Below are 14,957 nucleotides of genomic sequence, written 5' to 3'. Positions count from 1 at the left end.
GGCCTGATCCGTCAGTTTATGGTAACAGGATTGATATTGATGATCAATGATCATACGGCTAAATAAATAAAAGACACAAAAAATAGTGACGTGGAAGATCATTAAAAGCTAATTTTAAGCTTGACTTGGGAAATGCTTAGCTCCAATGTAAACAAAGCAAATGAGGAATCTTTCAGTCAGTTGTTGCCTTTTGTCTTTTTCTTTCGCATATATATAAAACATTACATAATTGTATGGAAGGATGGATTGATTGGGAAAATTAAAGTTAATTATAAAATCAATCTGTCGTCTTGTATACTTCCCATGCATTGATCATGAGCACTTTTCTTGCACTAACCCCAAAGTGAAGAAATTTGATCTGTGCGATCGTGGCATGGTACTTCACCAATGTTGTACTCTTCTCCTATTTTTCAAGATTAGAACGTTGTTACTGTACGTGAAGATTAATATTAAATTATTGTGTGATCATGATCAGTGAGTATTAATTCGATCCAAATCATCCAAACGTACGTACAGTCTAATATTTCACTGTACAAGGTAATTTGATCCAACCTGCACCTTGTAGCTAGATGATAATGCATGCATATCATGGGATTATCATAGAAGCCACATCCCAGCAGGTTGCACGATCAAAGAGCTGCAATCGGTAGCTGTTGAAACAGCCACGCACATATACGTACAATTCTACTAAAGACAAATTGTGTACGTGCTAGATGATCGAGAACAGTCCCTGATGATCTACATGATCGATCGTGTTAATTAAGAATATTATCATTTAACAGTTATATAATATCCCCAAGGACATGGTCGACCATTTATATATATATAAGTACTACTACTTGGTAGAAGATCGAACTCATCTGTCGACTGTACGTACGTAATTAGCTTGTTTTGAAAAGCCAACCACCCGGCCGGCCTCAGCATTCACAGTACATAAATAAACAAACTAGGAGCACCTTAATTTATAGCTAGCTAGCTAGCTACGTTTATTAACAAGTTACTGATCAGAATACTTGTTAACTTCAGTAGTTTCACATGCTAGAGTTGACTCCATCACCTTCCTCTCCCGTTTTAATTTATCTTCCAACGTCTTAACATAAAATAGGGTTTTTTTTAACCGAAAAAGGTACAAAATAGCACTCCCTCCCTCGTGCATGCATACATATATATACATGATGGGTGTATATATATATAAATTGTGCGTGTGTAGAATAGCATTACTCAATTAATAATACATGAGAACTATGTTTTATTAAGAAACCATGTCATGTCGAAATATGCTCTCTCTTTTGAAAGAGTCAGGAATTACAGTACTGCTAGATGAGTCAAAATTAATGAACTTAGGGATCAGGCCGTTGTCGTGGAGAAAATATGATTTGTCATGATTATCTTCGTCTATCTGCTGGGTTGGCATCACTGGCCCTTGCTGCATCTGGATACATAGTATCTCTGCTTGAGCCACTGCTAGCTGCATTTGAAGCTGAGAGACCTGGTTTTGCAGGTAAGATATAGCTCCGACACACCCATAAACAGGGTCCCTCACTCTTGCGTTTGCCTCGTAAACAAGACTGCTCACAGCGTCCGCTCTCTGTTGAACCGGAAGCTCCTGCTCGACATCATAATTGTCATAAACAATATCTAATCATGACCCAAAAGAGATTACGTACTGAAGACTTGGCCTGGTTCTGAGAACGAACAAAAGCTAGAAAGGGTCAAGAAAGATCGATCTAAGAAAACTGGTTCCCATTTTAACTTTCTTCCAATTTTCATATACAGCACTTTGGAGACCGAAGGCCAGAAGCACGTACAAATTACAGAAAGGAGAGAGAGAGAGAGAGAGAGAGAGAGAGAGATCACCTGCAACATTTTGCTAACGTTGCTAGCACCGAAGACCTTGTGAACAATGGCAAACTTGTGGGGGTCATCGGGGGGGAAGTAAGGAGCGAAAACGCAGTCTTTGGCGCACCGGCGCCTTAGCAACTTGCAGGAAGCGCATGGGGAATTTCCGCCCATTGTTGTTTCTGAATAGCTGTTGAGGGCTGATCTAGCTATGTGGTAAAAGAATAAGCCAGAATACAACTTGGAGAGACGGAGATTGGAGTCATGTGAATATTTATAATAGCTTAAGAACGCGGTGTGAGCCAAGTGTGCCATAGATCAAACACAGTATTAGAGTAGTACTCCTTAATTAATTAAGAACTTTATGTATTTTTTTAATAAAAAAAAACATGCGTGTATTATTAATAATTCTATTTCAATAGAACAATATCGATCATTGGTTTCTCAAGGAGGACGGATATTTTGAGTCCCCAAGAACTTTATAGATCGGCCAACGGGCACGGTACTACAGCTTCTAGAAGTGAGCTGTATATAATTCCAAAGGATTCTTAAGGGCAGCTAAGTAATTCTCTAAACATAATGGGCACCTTCTGATCTTATTGTTAGTCAATATATATATATCACTTCATTACTGCTCATTTTTCTTCATTTTTTGACATTTTCCACGCTTACTTTTTATATTTGGATAATGATATCTGTACACCTCTTTTAATACTTCTTTACTTTATTATTCTTTTTTTTTTTCTTTTTTTTTCTTTTTGCTATTTGAATCTGAATTTATAAAAAAAAAAAAAATCCTCAAATATAACCTTCTTATATAATTTAGAAAAAAAATAAATTCAATCAATCAATATAATCATATAAATAAATTTAATCTAGAACATTAGTCGATTGAATTTTTTTTTAAATTATGCAAAAAGGTCATATTATGAGATTTTTAACGTTAATTTAAAGAGTAAAAGGAAAACATATAACTAGATAATAACGTAATAATAAATCAAGTGTAATTATATCATTACCATTTATCTTGAGCTAGGGTGGGCATCTCCAATAATAATCAATTAGGACCCCACCCCCAAGATTTACTAATATTGAGTGGAGAATTTAAGGGTTGGATTCAAATTTGGGCAGCTTTGAGATGCATGCATGATGGAACCCTTGTGTCCCAATCAATCCAGTTCAACGGGACCCTTTCAAATTTCAATGGCCAGTGAAGAGTGTGCGACACGAAGGAGTGTTAAAAAAAATACAAAAACAAAAACAAAAACATAGAAACTTATATTACAAAAAAGATATTTACTATTTATAAGTCTCATGTACTATATATTATATAATTTTTTTATATTTTTTAAGTTTATTTATTTTATTTTTTTTTTAATAATTAAATTATTCTACTCATTATTTATATATCATATTTTTGATAAGATAAAAAAAATTAAAAAAAAATAATATATAATATATGAGATTTATGAATGGAATTTAAAAAATAAAAATGACAACGAAGACCCGTTGTGGTCAACACGCCGCAAACAAGTTATCTAAAACAGCTTGTACAAATGGGTTCCACGTTGTGATCCCAGCTTAATCCAAAATTTGTTTTGTTTATAGCTAGCTAGGGGTCGGGGAAGTGCATGTCTGTATGAGAAGTACTCTGTACTACTACATGTGCGGGTCCTGGCCGAGTCCTAGAATGCCTAGCTAGGGCTGTTACCAACATCGATCTATCATATTCTAGACCATTAAGCGTATAAGGGCGGGATGGATCTAGGTGCGTGGGAACTCAATGTTTGTTAGACTCCATAAATTAATATTACGAAAATTCACGTGAAAAACACCCAAATCAACAAAATCTCATGATCACTGATCTCTCTCTCTCTCTCTCCCTCACAGCACTCTTGTTAACTAATTCCAAATCCGGTCAATTTAAGTATATGCATTAATATATTATAAATGATCATGACTCACGACTTATATAATTAATTTTAGTAGGAACTAAGATACAGTTAGCCTGTTAATTTTACCTGCACAAGGACTCAAATACGAGATTTATATAAAAAGAATTAATTTTTTAATGATAATTTTTTTTTAATGACAACTGCACGATACTTATGTACTTAAAAATTGTATATATATAGTATTACTCTTTTGTTAGTCATGTCTAGTTAATTGACTCAATTACGCGTAACTAATTATAGTTTCATAAAATTAACTTTTAACTTTGTAATATCAGCAGCTCATTGTTTTATTTATTAGAAAAAAAAAAGAAGAAGAAGAAGAAAAGGGATCGGATCGGAAACATGACTTCCAAGATTGCCTTCCTATATTTCATTGGCAGTGGTTGAACGGAGATGGATCCCGTGATCAGACGACGACGTTTCATTATATAATTAATAGTTATCGCGCGCATAGAATAGTACCTACATTATATATATATATATATATAATATATTATTCTGTATCAGATCATTGTAATTATTGAAAACTGCTATTACAATCTTTTCTGGACTTGCATCATATGATCAGAAACCGGTTTGGAGAGACAAATTAAAATGTTTAGAGAGAGAAATAATTTGTAATATATAGCATTAATTTTAAAGGATATATATATACACATACTCTTATATGCATGATATCATGATGCCATGCATGCATGCATAAGATCATGTGAAGTGACCCCCGTGAATGACCATCACGATTGGAAATGGAGAAATGCTAGTAGTACTGGCAGATATTAGATATTTTACTATATATCTATGTCCAACTTTATTTATCCTTTAAATCTCTTTATTATATTGAAGAGAATGCATACATACATTAGTCCTCCTGAAATATATAGTACTCAAGCGGCTAAATCATATATATGAATATATACTCGAGCGGCCCATCTTTTTACGTACATTATCGAGTAAATTAGTTGCATTAATACTATTATATACTGTTATACACATGATCATGTACGTACATACGTAGATATATATAATCCAATGACCATAATCTTATGATCATATAATCCAGTCCGAATTAAGCTCTCTCTCTCTCTCTCTCTCTCTCTCTCTCTCTCTCTCTCTCTCTCTCTCTCTCTATATATATATATATGATTAGTTGTCATTGGATTGATGAATCGATATTTTTGTTAAATTATATACGGCCTACTAATTCAGCATCGATATTTTTATTAAATTATATATATATGATCATAATATAATCAGAAACGATCGAATTAATTAGAGAGCTCCTGACCAAGAAATTAATGATCGAAGTCCTGATAACATATGTTAATTTGTAGGGATGTTAAAAATGAATCCCATTTCGAGAGATCAGAGCTTAGTATCGAAATTTGTAGGTTAGTCTCTTGCGCGCATTAATTGCTCGTCACATGATTCCGAGCTTCTATATATAATTTCCTAGTCTCCCAACATAAAACAGCTCTATTTCCACTGTACGTTTGTCTCTAATTATTAAAAACAAGCAAATCCCTAGCTTCCATTATACAACATCAACATGATCTATAACAAGTTATAATTATATATTGAAGTTGGGCCGTGACATTATTGGTGCACTCCTTTCCTCTATAAATGGATCCCCGTGGATCGAGATATTTTCTTCTCTGATTAAATATTCCATTAATTTTTATTTTTTATTTTTTTATTTTTGATAGAAAATAAAATTTCATTAATAACATCAAAACATTACAAATTCATATCTGTCAAAATGACTTGTTGAATAAAGTTAAAAAATAAAATCCCACCAAACATTTATAGTATCAACATTCTTAACAAATCTTGCAAGATTGTGAGCAACTGCATTGCACTCTCTATCGATTGCAATGTATATACGTTAATAAGCAATTGACCAATTAATTCGATTAGTCTAGGTTGCCAAACAAGCAACATGGGGGAATGAGTGCCCCGATCGAGCAATATTAATGGCCTTAATTTCTCACCATATACATATTATATATATCCATATACACGTACAGTACGTACATGACATGCATATATATATTATATATGTTTTGGAACCCTAGGGTCTATGAACTAGCTAGGTCATGAGATCGTAATTAAAACTAAGCTGGGGAAGAAACTTGTTAATTGTTTTGGTTTCTATGAATCTATCAGAGAAATAAACTATTGGAAAAAAACAGACATCTTCCCCACTTTAGAATGAAAAACACGAGTTACGTTCTTCAAGGCGCACATTAAATGAGCATCGTGTCGATGAAGATTCGTCGCCGGGGAAAAAAAAAAAAAAGTTCATTCATCGTTGTTGCCTAATAAGATCCAATTGCTTTTGTTTCCATTGGCAACCTCGATGCTAAATATATTTTATAATTTATTGTTAGTTGGGCGTGGGTACATGCTATATTTTTTTTCCATTACTTCAATTTAAGCAAATAATCCGCACGAAAGTTATTTTTTATTTGTATTTATATCAGGGAATCTCTCCAAGGCATGGCATTTTGGACTCATCACTGCAGAGTAAATTCCAATTCTGTACACTGCATCCTCAAAAATTTCCATATACAAAACTAGTTAAATCGTTAGTTTTTCATTAGAGGGTGTGGCTCCAAAAGATTGTTTACACCCACGAGTTATTAAGTGTTAGACCTTGAAATGAGTGTTATCCCAAGATCAAGGCCTTCACTACTTGGACCAACCCCTTGGAGTCATTTCCACAAGAGTTTTACTACGTACAAGTAAAGTCGCATACTAATTTGTATATCAATACTGATTCTTTCATATTTAAAATTTAAATTAGCACTGTTTTTAATAAAATTTACTTTTTGATCAATCACATTAAATTAATATACATATTAGTGCATAGTTATACTTGCAACTAGATTTTTTTTCTCACAAAGTGGGCTAGCTAATAAGACATTAGAAAAATCTAGTTGTAAGCAATTATATATATCAATATGTATATTTATCCAATGTGATTGGTCAGAAAATTAAATTTTAATAAAAATAATATTAATTTAAATTTTGAATATAAATATAATAGTATCGGTGCATAAATTAATATGCAGATAATAATACTCAATTCCTATTCTGCGTAAACCACGGCCCAATAGAAAGATTACAGCAATCAGAGCCTGCATAGCGTGTTCTGTCAAGTAGTCCTTTTGGGCCATGGATAAAGCTGTGCCGAATTCGTATAGACTTTAAATATGGTGGGCTTGAACTCAAACTGGTGGCCCTGCCATCTTGACTCAAAACCTTAATAGAAAAATTAAAAACTCTATTAACAACAAATCAAATGACCCTTGACGTGAGCATCGCCGTCCGATCGGTTCAATCAACAGTTTAGACTTTCTTTTTAACTTTTAGAAATTTCTCATTTATTACTTAAGATGTGATCAATTACCTTATAATTTGACGCCTTTCGGCTTTGGGCTCTTCAAAACTTTTCGGATAAACTTTCAACCCCATTTAAATGGAACTACAGTTGGGTACTCCGTACTCGGTAGCAGTTGTCTTTCTTTCTTCATGCCCCCGTAACCACTCTCGTACTTAAACCACTCTTAATAGCTTCTGCAAAATATATTTTTCTTTGAATTATAAAGGAAGATGGTCAAAAAATCATTCCAATAAGTCATCTATTTTATTTATATTTTACATTTAATTACAGTAAATCTTCTACATATAGAAATTAGTGTTTATTCAATTATTCTTCTAAATAATTTATTATTATATATCTATCCTTTATTTTTCATAATAATAAGCTTTGCCATTCATAAGTTTTTACACTATATATTACATAATTTTTTATTTTTTTATTTTTTAATTTTATTCTCTTTAAAATAATTATAAGTTTTTATTAAAGGTAATAATACACTTATTACTTTTTTATCACTATTTTATCACTTATAATGTATTTATTTTTTTATTATTTTTTTAACATCTTTAGTCATTAAAAAATTTTTTAGTAATAATCACTTACTTAATCATTAAATAAAAAAAATTTTAAAATAAATTAAAATAATAATAAAATAATGATTTTTTTCATCTATATATAATGATGTATTTGATAAAAGAAAAAAAAGTGTGTAATACAAGAGACTTGTGAATTGAATTATTGGAAGTGATGTTAAACTGCGTGCCACTTTCAGATTGGATTATCTCCCCACCCATAAAAGAGAGTGATAATTAATAATTTTTAATAGGAATGAAAGGACAGCACTGGGTCAGTGGTTTATCTATAAACAGAGACTCTTTGTCACACTTCACATCTAGGTTTATCTTCAAGCATTTTTTGCCCTTTTCATGCATGCTCTCTCCTGTCTTTTAGATTCTATTTAACCATTGAAAATTTTTAAATGAAAATTTTTAATTTTAAAATTAAATATTAAAATATTATATTTTAATATTATTATTGTATTAAGATTTAAAAAAATTAAATTATTTATTATATTTTATATAAAGATTTAAAAAAATTATAATAATAAAATAAAAATTTTATATTTAAAATAAAAATGTTATGTGCCAAGCAGAACCTGAACCTTGAAAAAAAGGTTAAAAGCTGTACAAGACTACGAGGTCTCCCACTAAACTCATCCAAAGTAAGAAAATTTTAGCAGCGCATTTTGCCATCAATCATTCACCGCTGCGTACACTGTGCTTGGACACAAAATTCCAGATATTTCCTTGGGATTCCAGAGAAAACGACCAGGGGTAGCAGTAGACCACGAGCCGGCCACGCGCCCACTGCCATCTCTCACTCTCATCCGTCCATGTGTCACTCCATCCAACGGTCCACACCCATCTTCAATTATTCATATAAATACAGTACCCCATACCTATCTTCCTTCGCCACTCCTGTCCTCGTCGGCTCTCACATTTTCTCCCACTTCCTCTTCTTCGAACAGATATTCCTTCCTAACTCTTTAGTATCTGATCCTCTCTGTTCCTGAAACACCATGATGCTCCGGGCTACGCCTGCCTTTTCTCTTTACAAGCCTCCTCGTGGCGAGTCTCTATTTTCCTCTGTTTCATCCCAGTCTTCATATCCGTTTCCCCCTCTACACTCTTCCGCTTCTCTGGTTCCAAGCCTCCGCTTTTCTCCAGCGAAGAAAGAAAGTGCCTTTTCTGTCTGTACGGCTTCAAAGGGTACGAACGACCGGCCCCTCATCGGTGTCGTTTTCGAGCCCTTCGAAGAGGTCAAGAAGGAGCTCGACCTCGTCCCCACCGCCCCACAAGTCTCCCTCGCTCGCCAGAAGTACTTGGACGAGAGCGAGGCCGCTGTTAATGAGCAGATAAAGTATGTTTCTCATCCTTTAAAAAAAGGTTTAATCGTGTTAAGTTGTGAATTCACGAGTTGGTTTGGTTTCGTCTATTTCGATTGTGGTTCTTTCTATTTCTGACTTGTTATCTTTTCGTTTGTTGTAATGACAGTGTGGAATACAATGTCTCCTATGTTTACCATGCCATGTTCGCTTACTTCGATAGGGACAACATTGCGCTGAAGGGTCTTGCAAAGTAATTTTTCTCGTTTCCTTTGCTATTAAACACAAGTTTTGTGTGTATTTTTTTTGTTGATAATTTGGAACTCTCAAATTCACACTAAAAATAATAAAAAAATAGGGAAATAATAAACACAAGATTTTACGTGGAAATTTTAAAACAGAAGAAAAATCATCAAACTCAGAGAAGAAAATTCATTAAATTATTATAATCACATAATTTTTTTCTCATTTCAAACATATTCACAAAGTTTTCTTACTAGTAAAATTTTAATTTACACATTTTCTCATTTTATAAAAATGAACAACAGATAAATTTGATTAGAGTCAAAAGTTACTAACTAAGTATTTAATTGGTGTACTTAAATCAAGGAGGCTTATCCCCCTTTTGTAGGTATTGGAACCTTACTCATTTTCATTTTCTACTCATGCGGGACGAACCAAAAGAGTAAAATTTAATAATCTCTACTTTACGACTTTGGCTGGTCTCACAGTTAAGCTCTACTTTAATGACGATCTTCATAGCTTCTGTTATCATGCTTCACCATAAAAATATACCCACTCAGAATAAATCAATTCTAAACATTTCACTTCGGTCTATGTTGAAAACAATATTGTTGAAAATTATGATATAACTTTCACGTTTGGTTTTTCTGAAAGTTCATCAACTATTGATATGAATTTCCATCACAGACCTTACATCAATGCCAAATCAATGCATGTATGCAAACTTGTGAACCTGCTAACATTAACACATCCTCTATCATGGTAATTTTGAAAATTAACGGCATGTCATGAGGATGTACATGTCCCTTTTTCTATAGAGAGACACAACGTTAGCATCAATATCAGTATTTCCATTTACTGATTTGGAGCCACTTGCCGAATCTGCTCCTTGTATTAGCCGTTTCACCAGTCGCTAGTATCACCTTGTGTAAACCAAGTTTTCCACCTTAAATCTGATAGGATTTGAAAACCTACTTCTTGACATTGATTTAATGAATTTACTATAAAAATGAATAGTATCTTACTAAATAAATTTCCAGGAAAGATTGGAGGATCACAATGGACATGTTTAAAATTTTCAATCTTTTAGACAGAGCCTCCTTAGATTGTACGTATCTACACTACTACACTAAAGTTCCACCCCGCAAAAAGAACTTAGTGGTTCTGATATCAATTGTTGGTAATTTAGACATATCAAATTTACCTCTCTAGAATCTACCATTTGCAGAAATAATAAGAAAAATAAAAAAATAATAACAATACAAGATTTTATTTAAAAATTTCAAAACAGGAGAAAAGTCACCAAATCCAGAGAAGAAAATCTACTATGTGAAAAATTGTTACAATCACACAATTTTTTTCTTCACCCCAAACACATCCACAAAACTTTCTCACTAGCAAAACTTTAACTCACACTTTTTCGTATTTTACAAAAATAGACAACAGAGAAATTTAATTAGAGTAAAAAAGTACTAATTAAGTATCTAACTGGTGCACTTAAATCATGGAGACTTAACCCCCTTTTATAGGCATTGAAACCTTACTCCTTTTCATTTTCCACCCATGTGGGACTAACCAAAGGAGCAAAACTCAACATTTTTCTATCTATTCCTTATTTTTGTTATTTGAGTTATGCGTTTTTGTTTTGAATAGGTTTTTCAAGGAATCGAGTGAAGAAGAAAGGGAACATGCGGAGAAATTGATGGAATATCAGGTGCTTGGCACATGGCACTTCAAGTTTATGTTCCTATTTTGATACTTTGAGTTCGTTTTTTCGTTTTGGTTTCCTTTCTGGTTAAATCCGACTTGCGGTTTTTGTTTGTTTTTAAAAATGCTCAGAACAAACGAGGTGGAAGAGTGAAACTGCTGTCTATAGTAATGCCACCTTCTGAATACGATCATCAAGAGAAGGGAGATGCGTTATATGGTAAGTCTCAATGTTTCATTGGTCCAACTTTTTTGTTTTAAGAACTCAACCAAACTTAGATTTTTCTAATCCATGTGCATTCTACAATTAAATTTGAAATTAGTGCTACATGCCATTTGTATGATAGATATTTTCTTGAATGAAATTGTGGTATTCAGTTGAGTCGCAGCACCCTATAGAGAGTATGCTTGTGAGAAAGGGATGGAGTTTTGATAAGGTGAACTTGATGAATTAACACCATGGAATCTTCTAGGCAATATGTGACATTATTCAATCTCCACCAAGTTCTTTATTGATTTGTTGCTTTTGTTTGTTTACGTGACCGCGAAGTTGTGTACATGCATCTAATGATTTTAAATCTCTACGACAATCGTTTTTTTATTTTTTTTAAACGAGCACTAATGCTGTCTACTTTCTTGATTCAGCCATGGAGCTTGCACTGGCTTTGGAGAAGCTTACAAATGAAAAGCTCTTCAACTTACAGAGTGTAGTACATCTGTCCTTACTCTTCATTGTGCACTTAGTTCGAGTTATTGTCACTTCATTTTATTTTGTTCAAGACAATTTGAATGCAATTTGTATTCGTGCTCATAACTTTGATTAACAGGTGGCTGCACGTAAGAATGACGTGCAGTTGGTGGATTTTGTTGAAAGCGAGTTTTTACGTGAGCAGGTAAACAAATACTCTCTTCCTTTTTCTGTTTGAAATTTGTTTCTTCAGAAGAATCGATGGTTGATTTATTTTGATTTCTGGCCTGACGATAGGTGGAAGCCATCAAGAAAATGTCGGAATATGTTGCTCAGTTGAGAAGAGTTGGCAAAGGACATGGTAGGGATCCCCAAATCCACTTCATTTTTCACTTATTTCCAACTCCTTCGTTTCACCCACCCTCTTATGAATTAAATCTTACCCATAAACTCTTCTGCTTCTAAATTTTTGTTTATCTTTGTCCTCTGAACTGGCTGCTTAAGATATTTTTCCTGCCCTTCATTCTCATTAATATAATTGTTCTTTTACCTATCCGAAGAAAAGAAGAAGAAGAAGAAGAAGATATTTTTCCTGCTCTCTAAACTGGTTGGTTCGTGGATTTTCAGGAGTCTGGCACTTTGATCAGATGTTGCTTCATGAGTAGGGAGCGGTAGATGCAATTGCCGCTTGATGATGACTCTGTTTTGTTTCTTTCTGGTTTAATTGCTGCTTGATGATGACTCTGTTTTGTTTCTTTGTGGTTTAATTGCTGCTTGATGATGACTCTGTTTTGTTTCTTTCTGGTTTAATTGCTGCTTGATGATGACTCTGTTTTGTTTCTTTCTGGTTTAGTGTTATGAGTATTCTATCAATGTCTTTTATGTTGTCAGTTATACAATTAAGAATGCTGGGTCTGGTTATAATTTGGCGATAACTAATAGAATGAAAATGCCCATGGACGACATCTTAATTGAATTTCACGACCCCACGGTATCACTCCTTCCTTCAATGCTTTTATGATCATCCAACCTATTATTTTTTACCCTTTGGAATGAAATATAGGCAATTTAGTATTCTGACAGTTTGTTCCCATTTATGGGGTCTTTTGGTTCTTATTCCTGGGTTGGGATTGAATCCCAAGTATCGAGTATGTACTATCAACTACCAAGGCCTTACTGCACGTTATGCCGTTGTGGATAGGAATTTTTTAAAAATTTTATCCTTTTATCTTACCTTATAACAGTCAATATTTTACATATCTTTTACAATGTTTGAATTGTCACTGTTAAAATTATACTTCAAACTAAACCTGTACAAGTCTGAATTTGTCCTTCAACGTCGGTGAGTATCTCCCAATTTGTAATTGCTGCAAACGTTGCTCCCACAAACAAATTGACATATGGATTAGGATTTTTGTATAAAATTGACATACCGAAAAAAGAAAGAAATATCGTGTAGCAGCCTTTCGTATAAATTGAGGCTATGGCCAGCTGGGATTAGGATTTTTGTATGAATTTTCCAAAACAAAAAAGTTGTCCTCCTTGAGAAACATTTAACTGTTTTAAGGAGCAAAATGAAAAAGAATGGGGCACCATCAATAGGCAGGAAAACTAAAAAAATACTCGCAGAGAGATGACTACCGAGTAGCCGAGCAAAAATTTCAAATTTGGAAGCATAAGAAAGAGGACAACAATCACGTAATCAATCCAGGATTGAACTACAAAATAACCATAAACTGAAGTCAATCTAAACCTTTGAAGACTGTTTTCACCATATTTTTATTAGGTTGTGGATGATGCTTCCGCTCCAAGCCTCTTCCTGGCCTTTTCAATAATGGATAGTTTTATATCTTTAGAGCATTGACATTGGTTTCATCAAAGTCATCTTTAAATTTTGATGAAAAGTACAAATTTTTCATAATTTTAAAATCTTCCTATCCATAATCACATATTGGATTAGCCATTAGATTCATCAAAATAATAATATAATATTATATTTTTAATAATTTTTTTTTTCATATTTTACAATTAAACCTACTATATGTACATTAATAATTTAATTTGATATTTAAATTATTGATTTCCAATTAATTTTTTTTTCTCAACCTAATTACCAACAAACATATTTTGTCAATCATTCTTCTACCTAACAATCAAATATATAATAATTTAAGGAACAACAAACACATATACAATTTGTTCATTCAAGATAAAATATTATGTTTGAAACTAATTACAAACCACCCTTCTTCTCTACCTAATCCTTGGGTGGGTAGCAGCACTAATGAACCAACGGTGCAACAGTAAGTATGGTTGATAGAAAAATCGAAACGGCATCATTGCAAGTTTGAAAATATCGTCCACTTTTTGCCTTGAGCTTTTTTGTTTTGTTTCATCTCCTCCACACAGCTTTCAGCCTTTCAACGGCCAAGTCGCTTGCCTTCGGCCTTGGATTTGGCTCCATCCACTCTCTTCTGGCCTTCCCCTCCAATACATCGTCTACGATGCTACTGTCTGCAACTACTCCTCGACCACCTCTCTCCAACTCCAACTCTCACGCCTTTAACCTCCATTTTTGCACAAAATATCAGCTCCCTTCGCTCTCTCAGACCTTACGTTCCCAATCATAGAAGACTCCTCCCCTTCTTCCTCTTCACCCACGCTTCTTCTTCCCTCACTAATCCTAACCCCCACACGCTTCGCCACGTCTCTAACCACGATGAACCCGAGGGACCCATGGTCTCCTCCACCTCCGCTGTCGCCTCCACCATTCGCAGAGCTTCCACCTCCCCCGTTGAGTTCTTGCAGAGGATTGAAAATGACCACAAGAGTCACCTGGTTCTCCCAAGCCCTGATTTTCAGCGACTCTGTATCGAACAGTTAGAGCTACGTCGCGCTACCGTTTATCCTGGAGGAGTCAGTATGTTCGACACTGTAATATTAGTTTGCACTTTCGATGTTCCCACGGGTTTGCGCGCAGCAGAAGCTGCCCTTTCGAATCAACAAGTATGACATTTTGATTTTGGTGTAGCCTGACTATTATTTTCAATGAATAATAGTTATGGCTGTTATTGATGGAATTCAATGAATTTGAAATTTAAATGTAGGTAGAAGTCTTCGTGCCTGAGAATAGGGCCGTGGTCTTTCCGATGGTGAAAACCCGTTTGTGGTGGGGTTCTTGGTTGCCAAGCTTCCGATGTTGGAGCCAGGAGCATGTGAGGATGGGTTGAGTGATGCGCATGATTTGATTCACTACTT

General features: G+C 34.1%; 2 protein-coding genes across 3 annotated transcripts; one reads left to right on the top strand and one right to left on the bottom strand.

Moving 5' to 3' along the window:
• Positions 1-1,184: 1,184 nt before the first annotated feature.
• LOC122301537 (LOB domain-containing protein 12-like) lies at positions 1,185-2,144 on the bottom strand. The gene is made up of 2 exons (XM_043112936.1): positions 1,858-2,144; positions 1,185-1,606 (listed from the first exon to the last, which is right to left on the bottom strand). Exons 1-2 carry the CDS (start codon positions 2,011-2,013, stop codon positions 1,253-1,255), a joined length of 510 nt encoding a protein of 169 aa, XP_042968870.1. The 5' UTR covers positions 2,014-2,144; the 3' UTR covers positions 1,185-1,252.
• A 6,495-nt stretch (positions 2,145-8,639) lies between these two features.
• Positions 8,640-12,572, top strand: LOC122301535 (ferritin-3, chloroplastic-like). Of its 2 annotated transcripts, none has more exons than XM_043112933.1 (8): positions 8,640-9,096; positions 9,231-9,314; positions 10,958-11,018; positions 11,144-11,231; positions 11,657-11,718; positions 11,839-11,904; positions 11,997-12,060; positions 12,260-12,572. In XM_043112933.1, exons 1-8 carry the CDS (start codon positions 8,756-8,758, stop codon positions 12,340-12,342), a joined length of 849 nt encoding a protein of 282 aa, XP_042968867.1. In that variant the 5' UTR covers positions 8,640-8,755; the 3' UTR covers positions 12,343-12,572. The 2 variants fall into 2 exon arrangements, with proteins under 2 accessions (XP_042968867.1, XP_042968868.1); XM_043112934.1 differs by having other exon boundaries at positions 8,641-9,096; positions 12,327-12,572.
• Positions 12,573-14,957: the final 2,385 nt, after the last annotated feature.

This window comes from Carya illinoinensis, chromosome 2 (assembly GCF_018687715.1).
Source record: "Carya illinoinensis cultivar Pawnee chromosome 2, C.illinoinensisPawnee_v1, whole genome shotgun sequence".
NCBI classification, from domain to species: domain Eukaryota; kingdom Viridiplantae; phylum Streptophyta; class Magnoliopsida; order Fagales; family Juglandaceae; genus Carya; species Carya illinoinensis.
The sequence above is the reverse complement of the archived record's forward strand: the minus strand, read 5'-3'. Positions and strand labels throughout refer to the sequence as shown.

Excerpts from the sequence above, each read along its gene's own strand:
- LOC122301537 (XM_043112936.1), bottom strand. The coding sequence starts at position 2,013 with ATGGGCGGAAATTCCCCATGCGCTTCCTGCAAGTTGCTAAGGCGCCGG. Across the intron at positions 1,607-1,857 it reads ACGTTAGCAAAATGTTGCAG|GAGCTTCCGGTTCAACAGAG; the intron begins GTGATCTCTCTC and ends GATGTCGAGCAG.
- LOC122301535 (XM_043112933.1), top strand. The coding sequence starts at position 8,756 with ATGATGCTCCGGGCTACGCCTGCCTTTTCTCTTTACAAGCCTCCTCGT. Across the intron at positions 11,232-11,656 it reads GAAGGGAGATGCGTTATATG|CCATGGAGCTTGCACTGGCT; the intron begins GTAAGTCTCAAT and ends TTCTTGATTCAG. Across the intron at positions 12,061-12,259 it reads AAGAGTTGGCAAAGGACATG|AAAAGAAGAAGAAGAAGAAG; the intron begins GTAGGGATCCCC and ends ACCTATCCGAAG.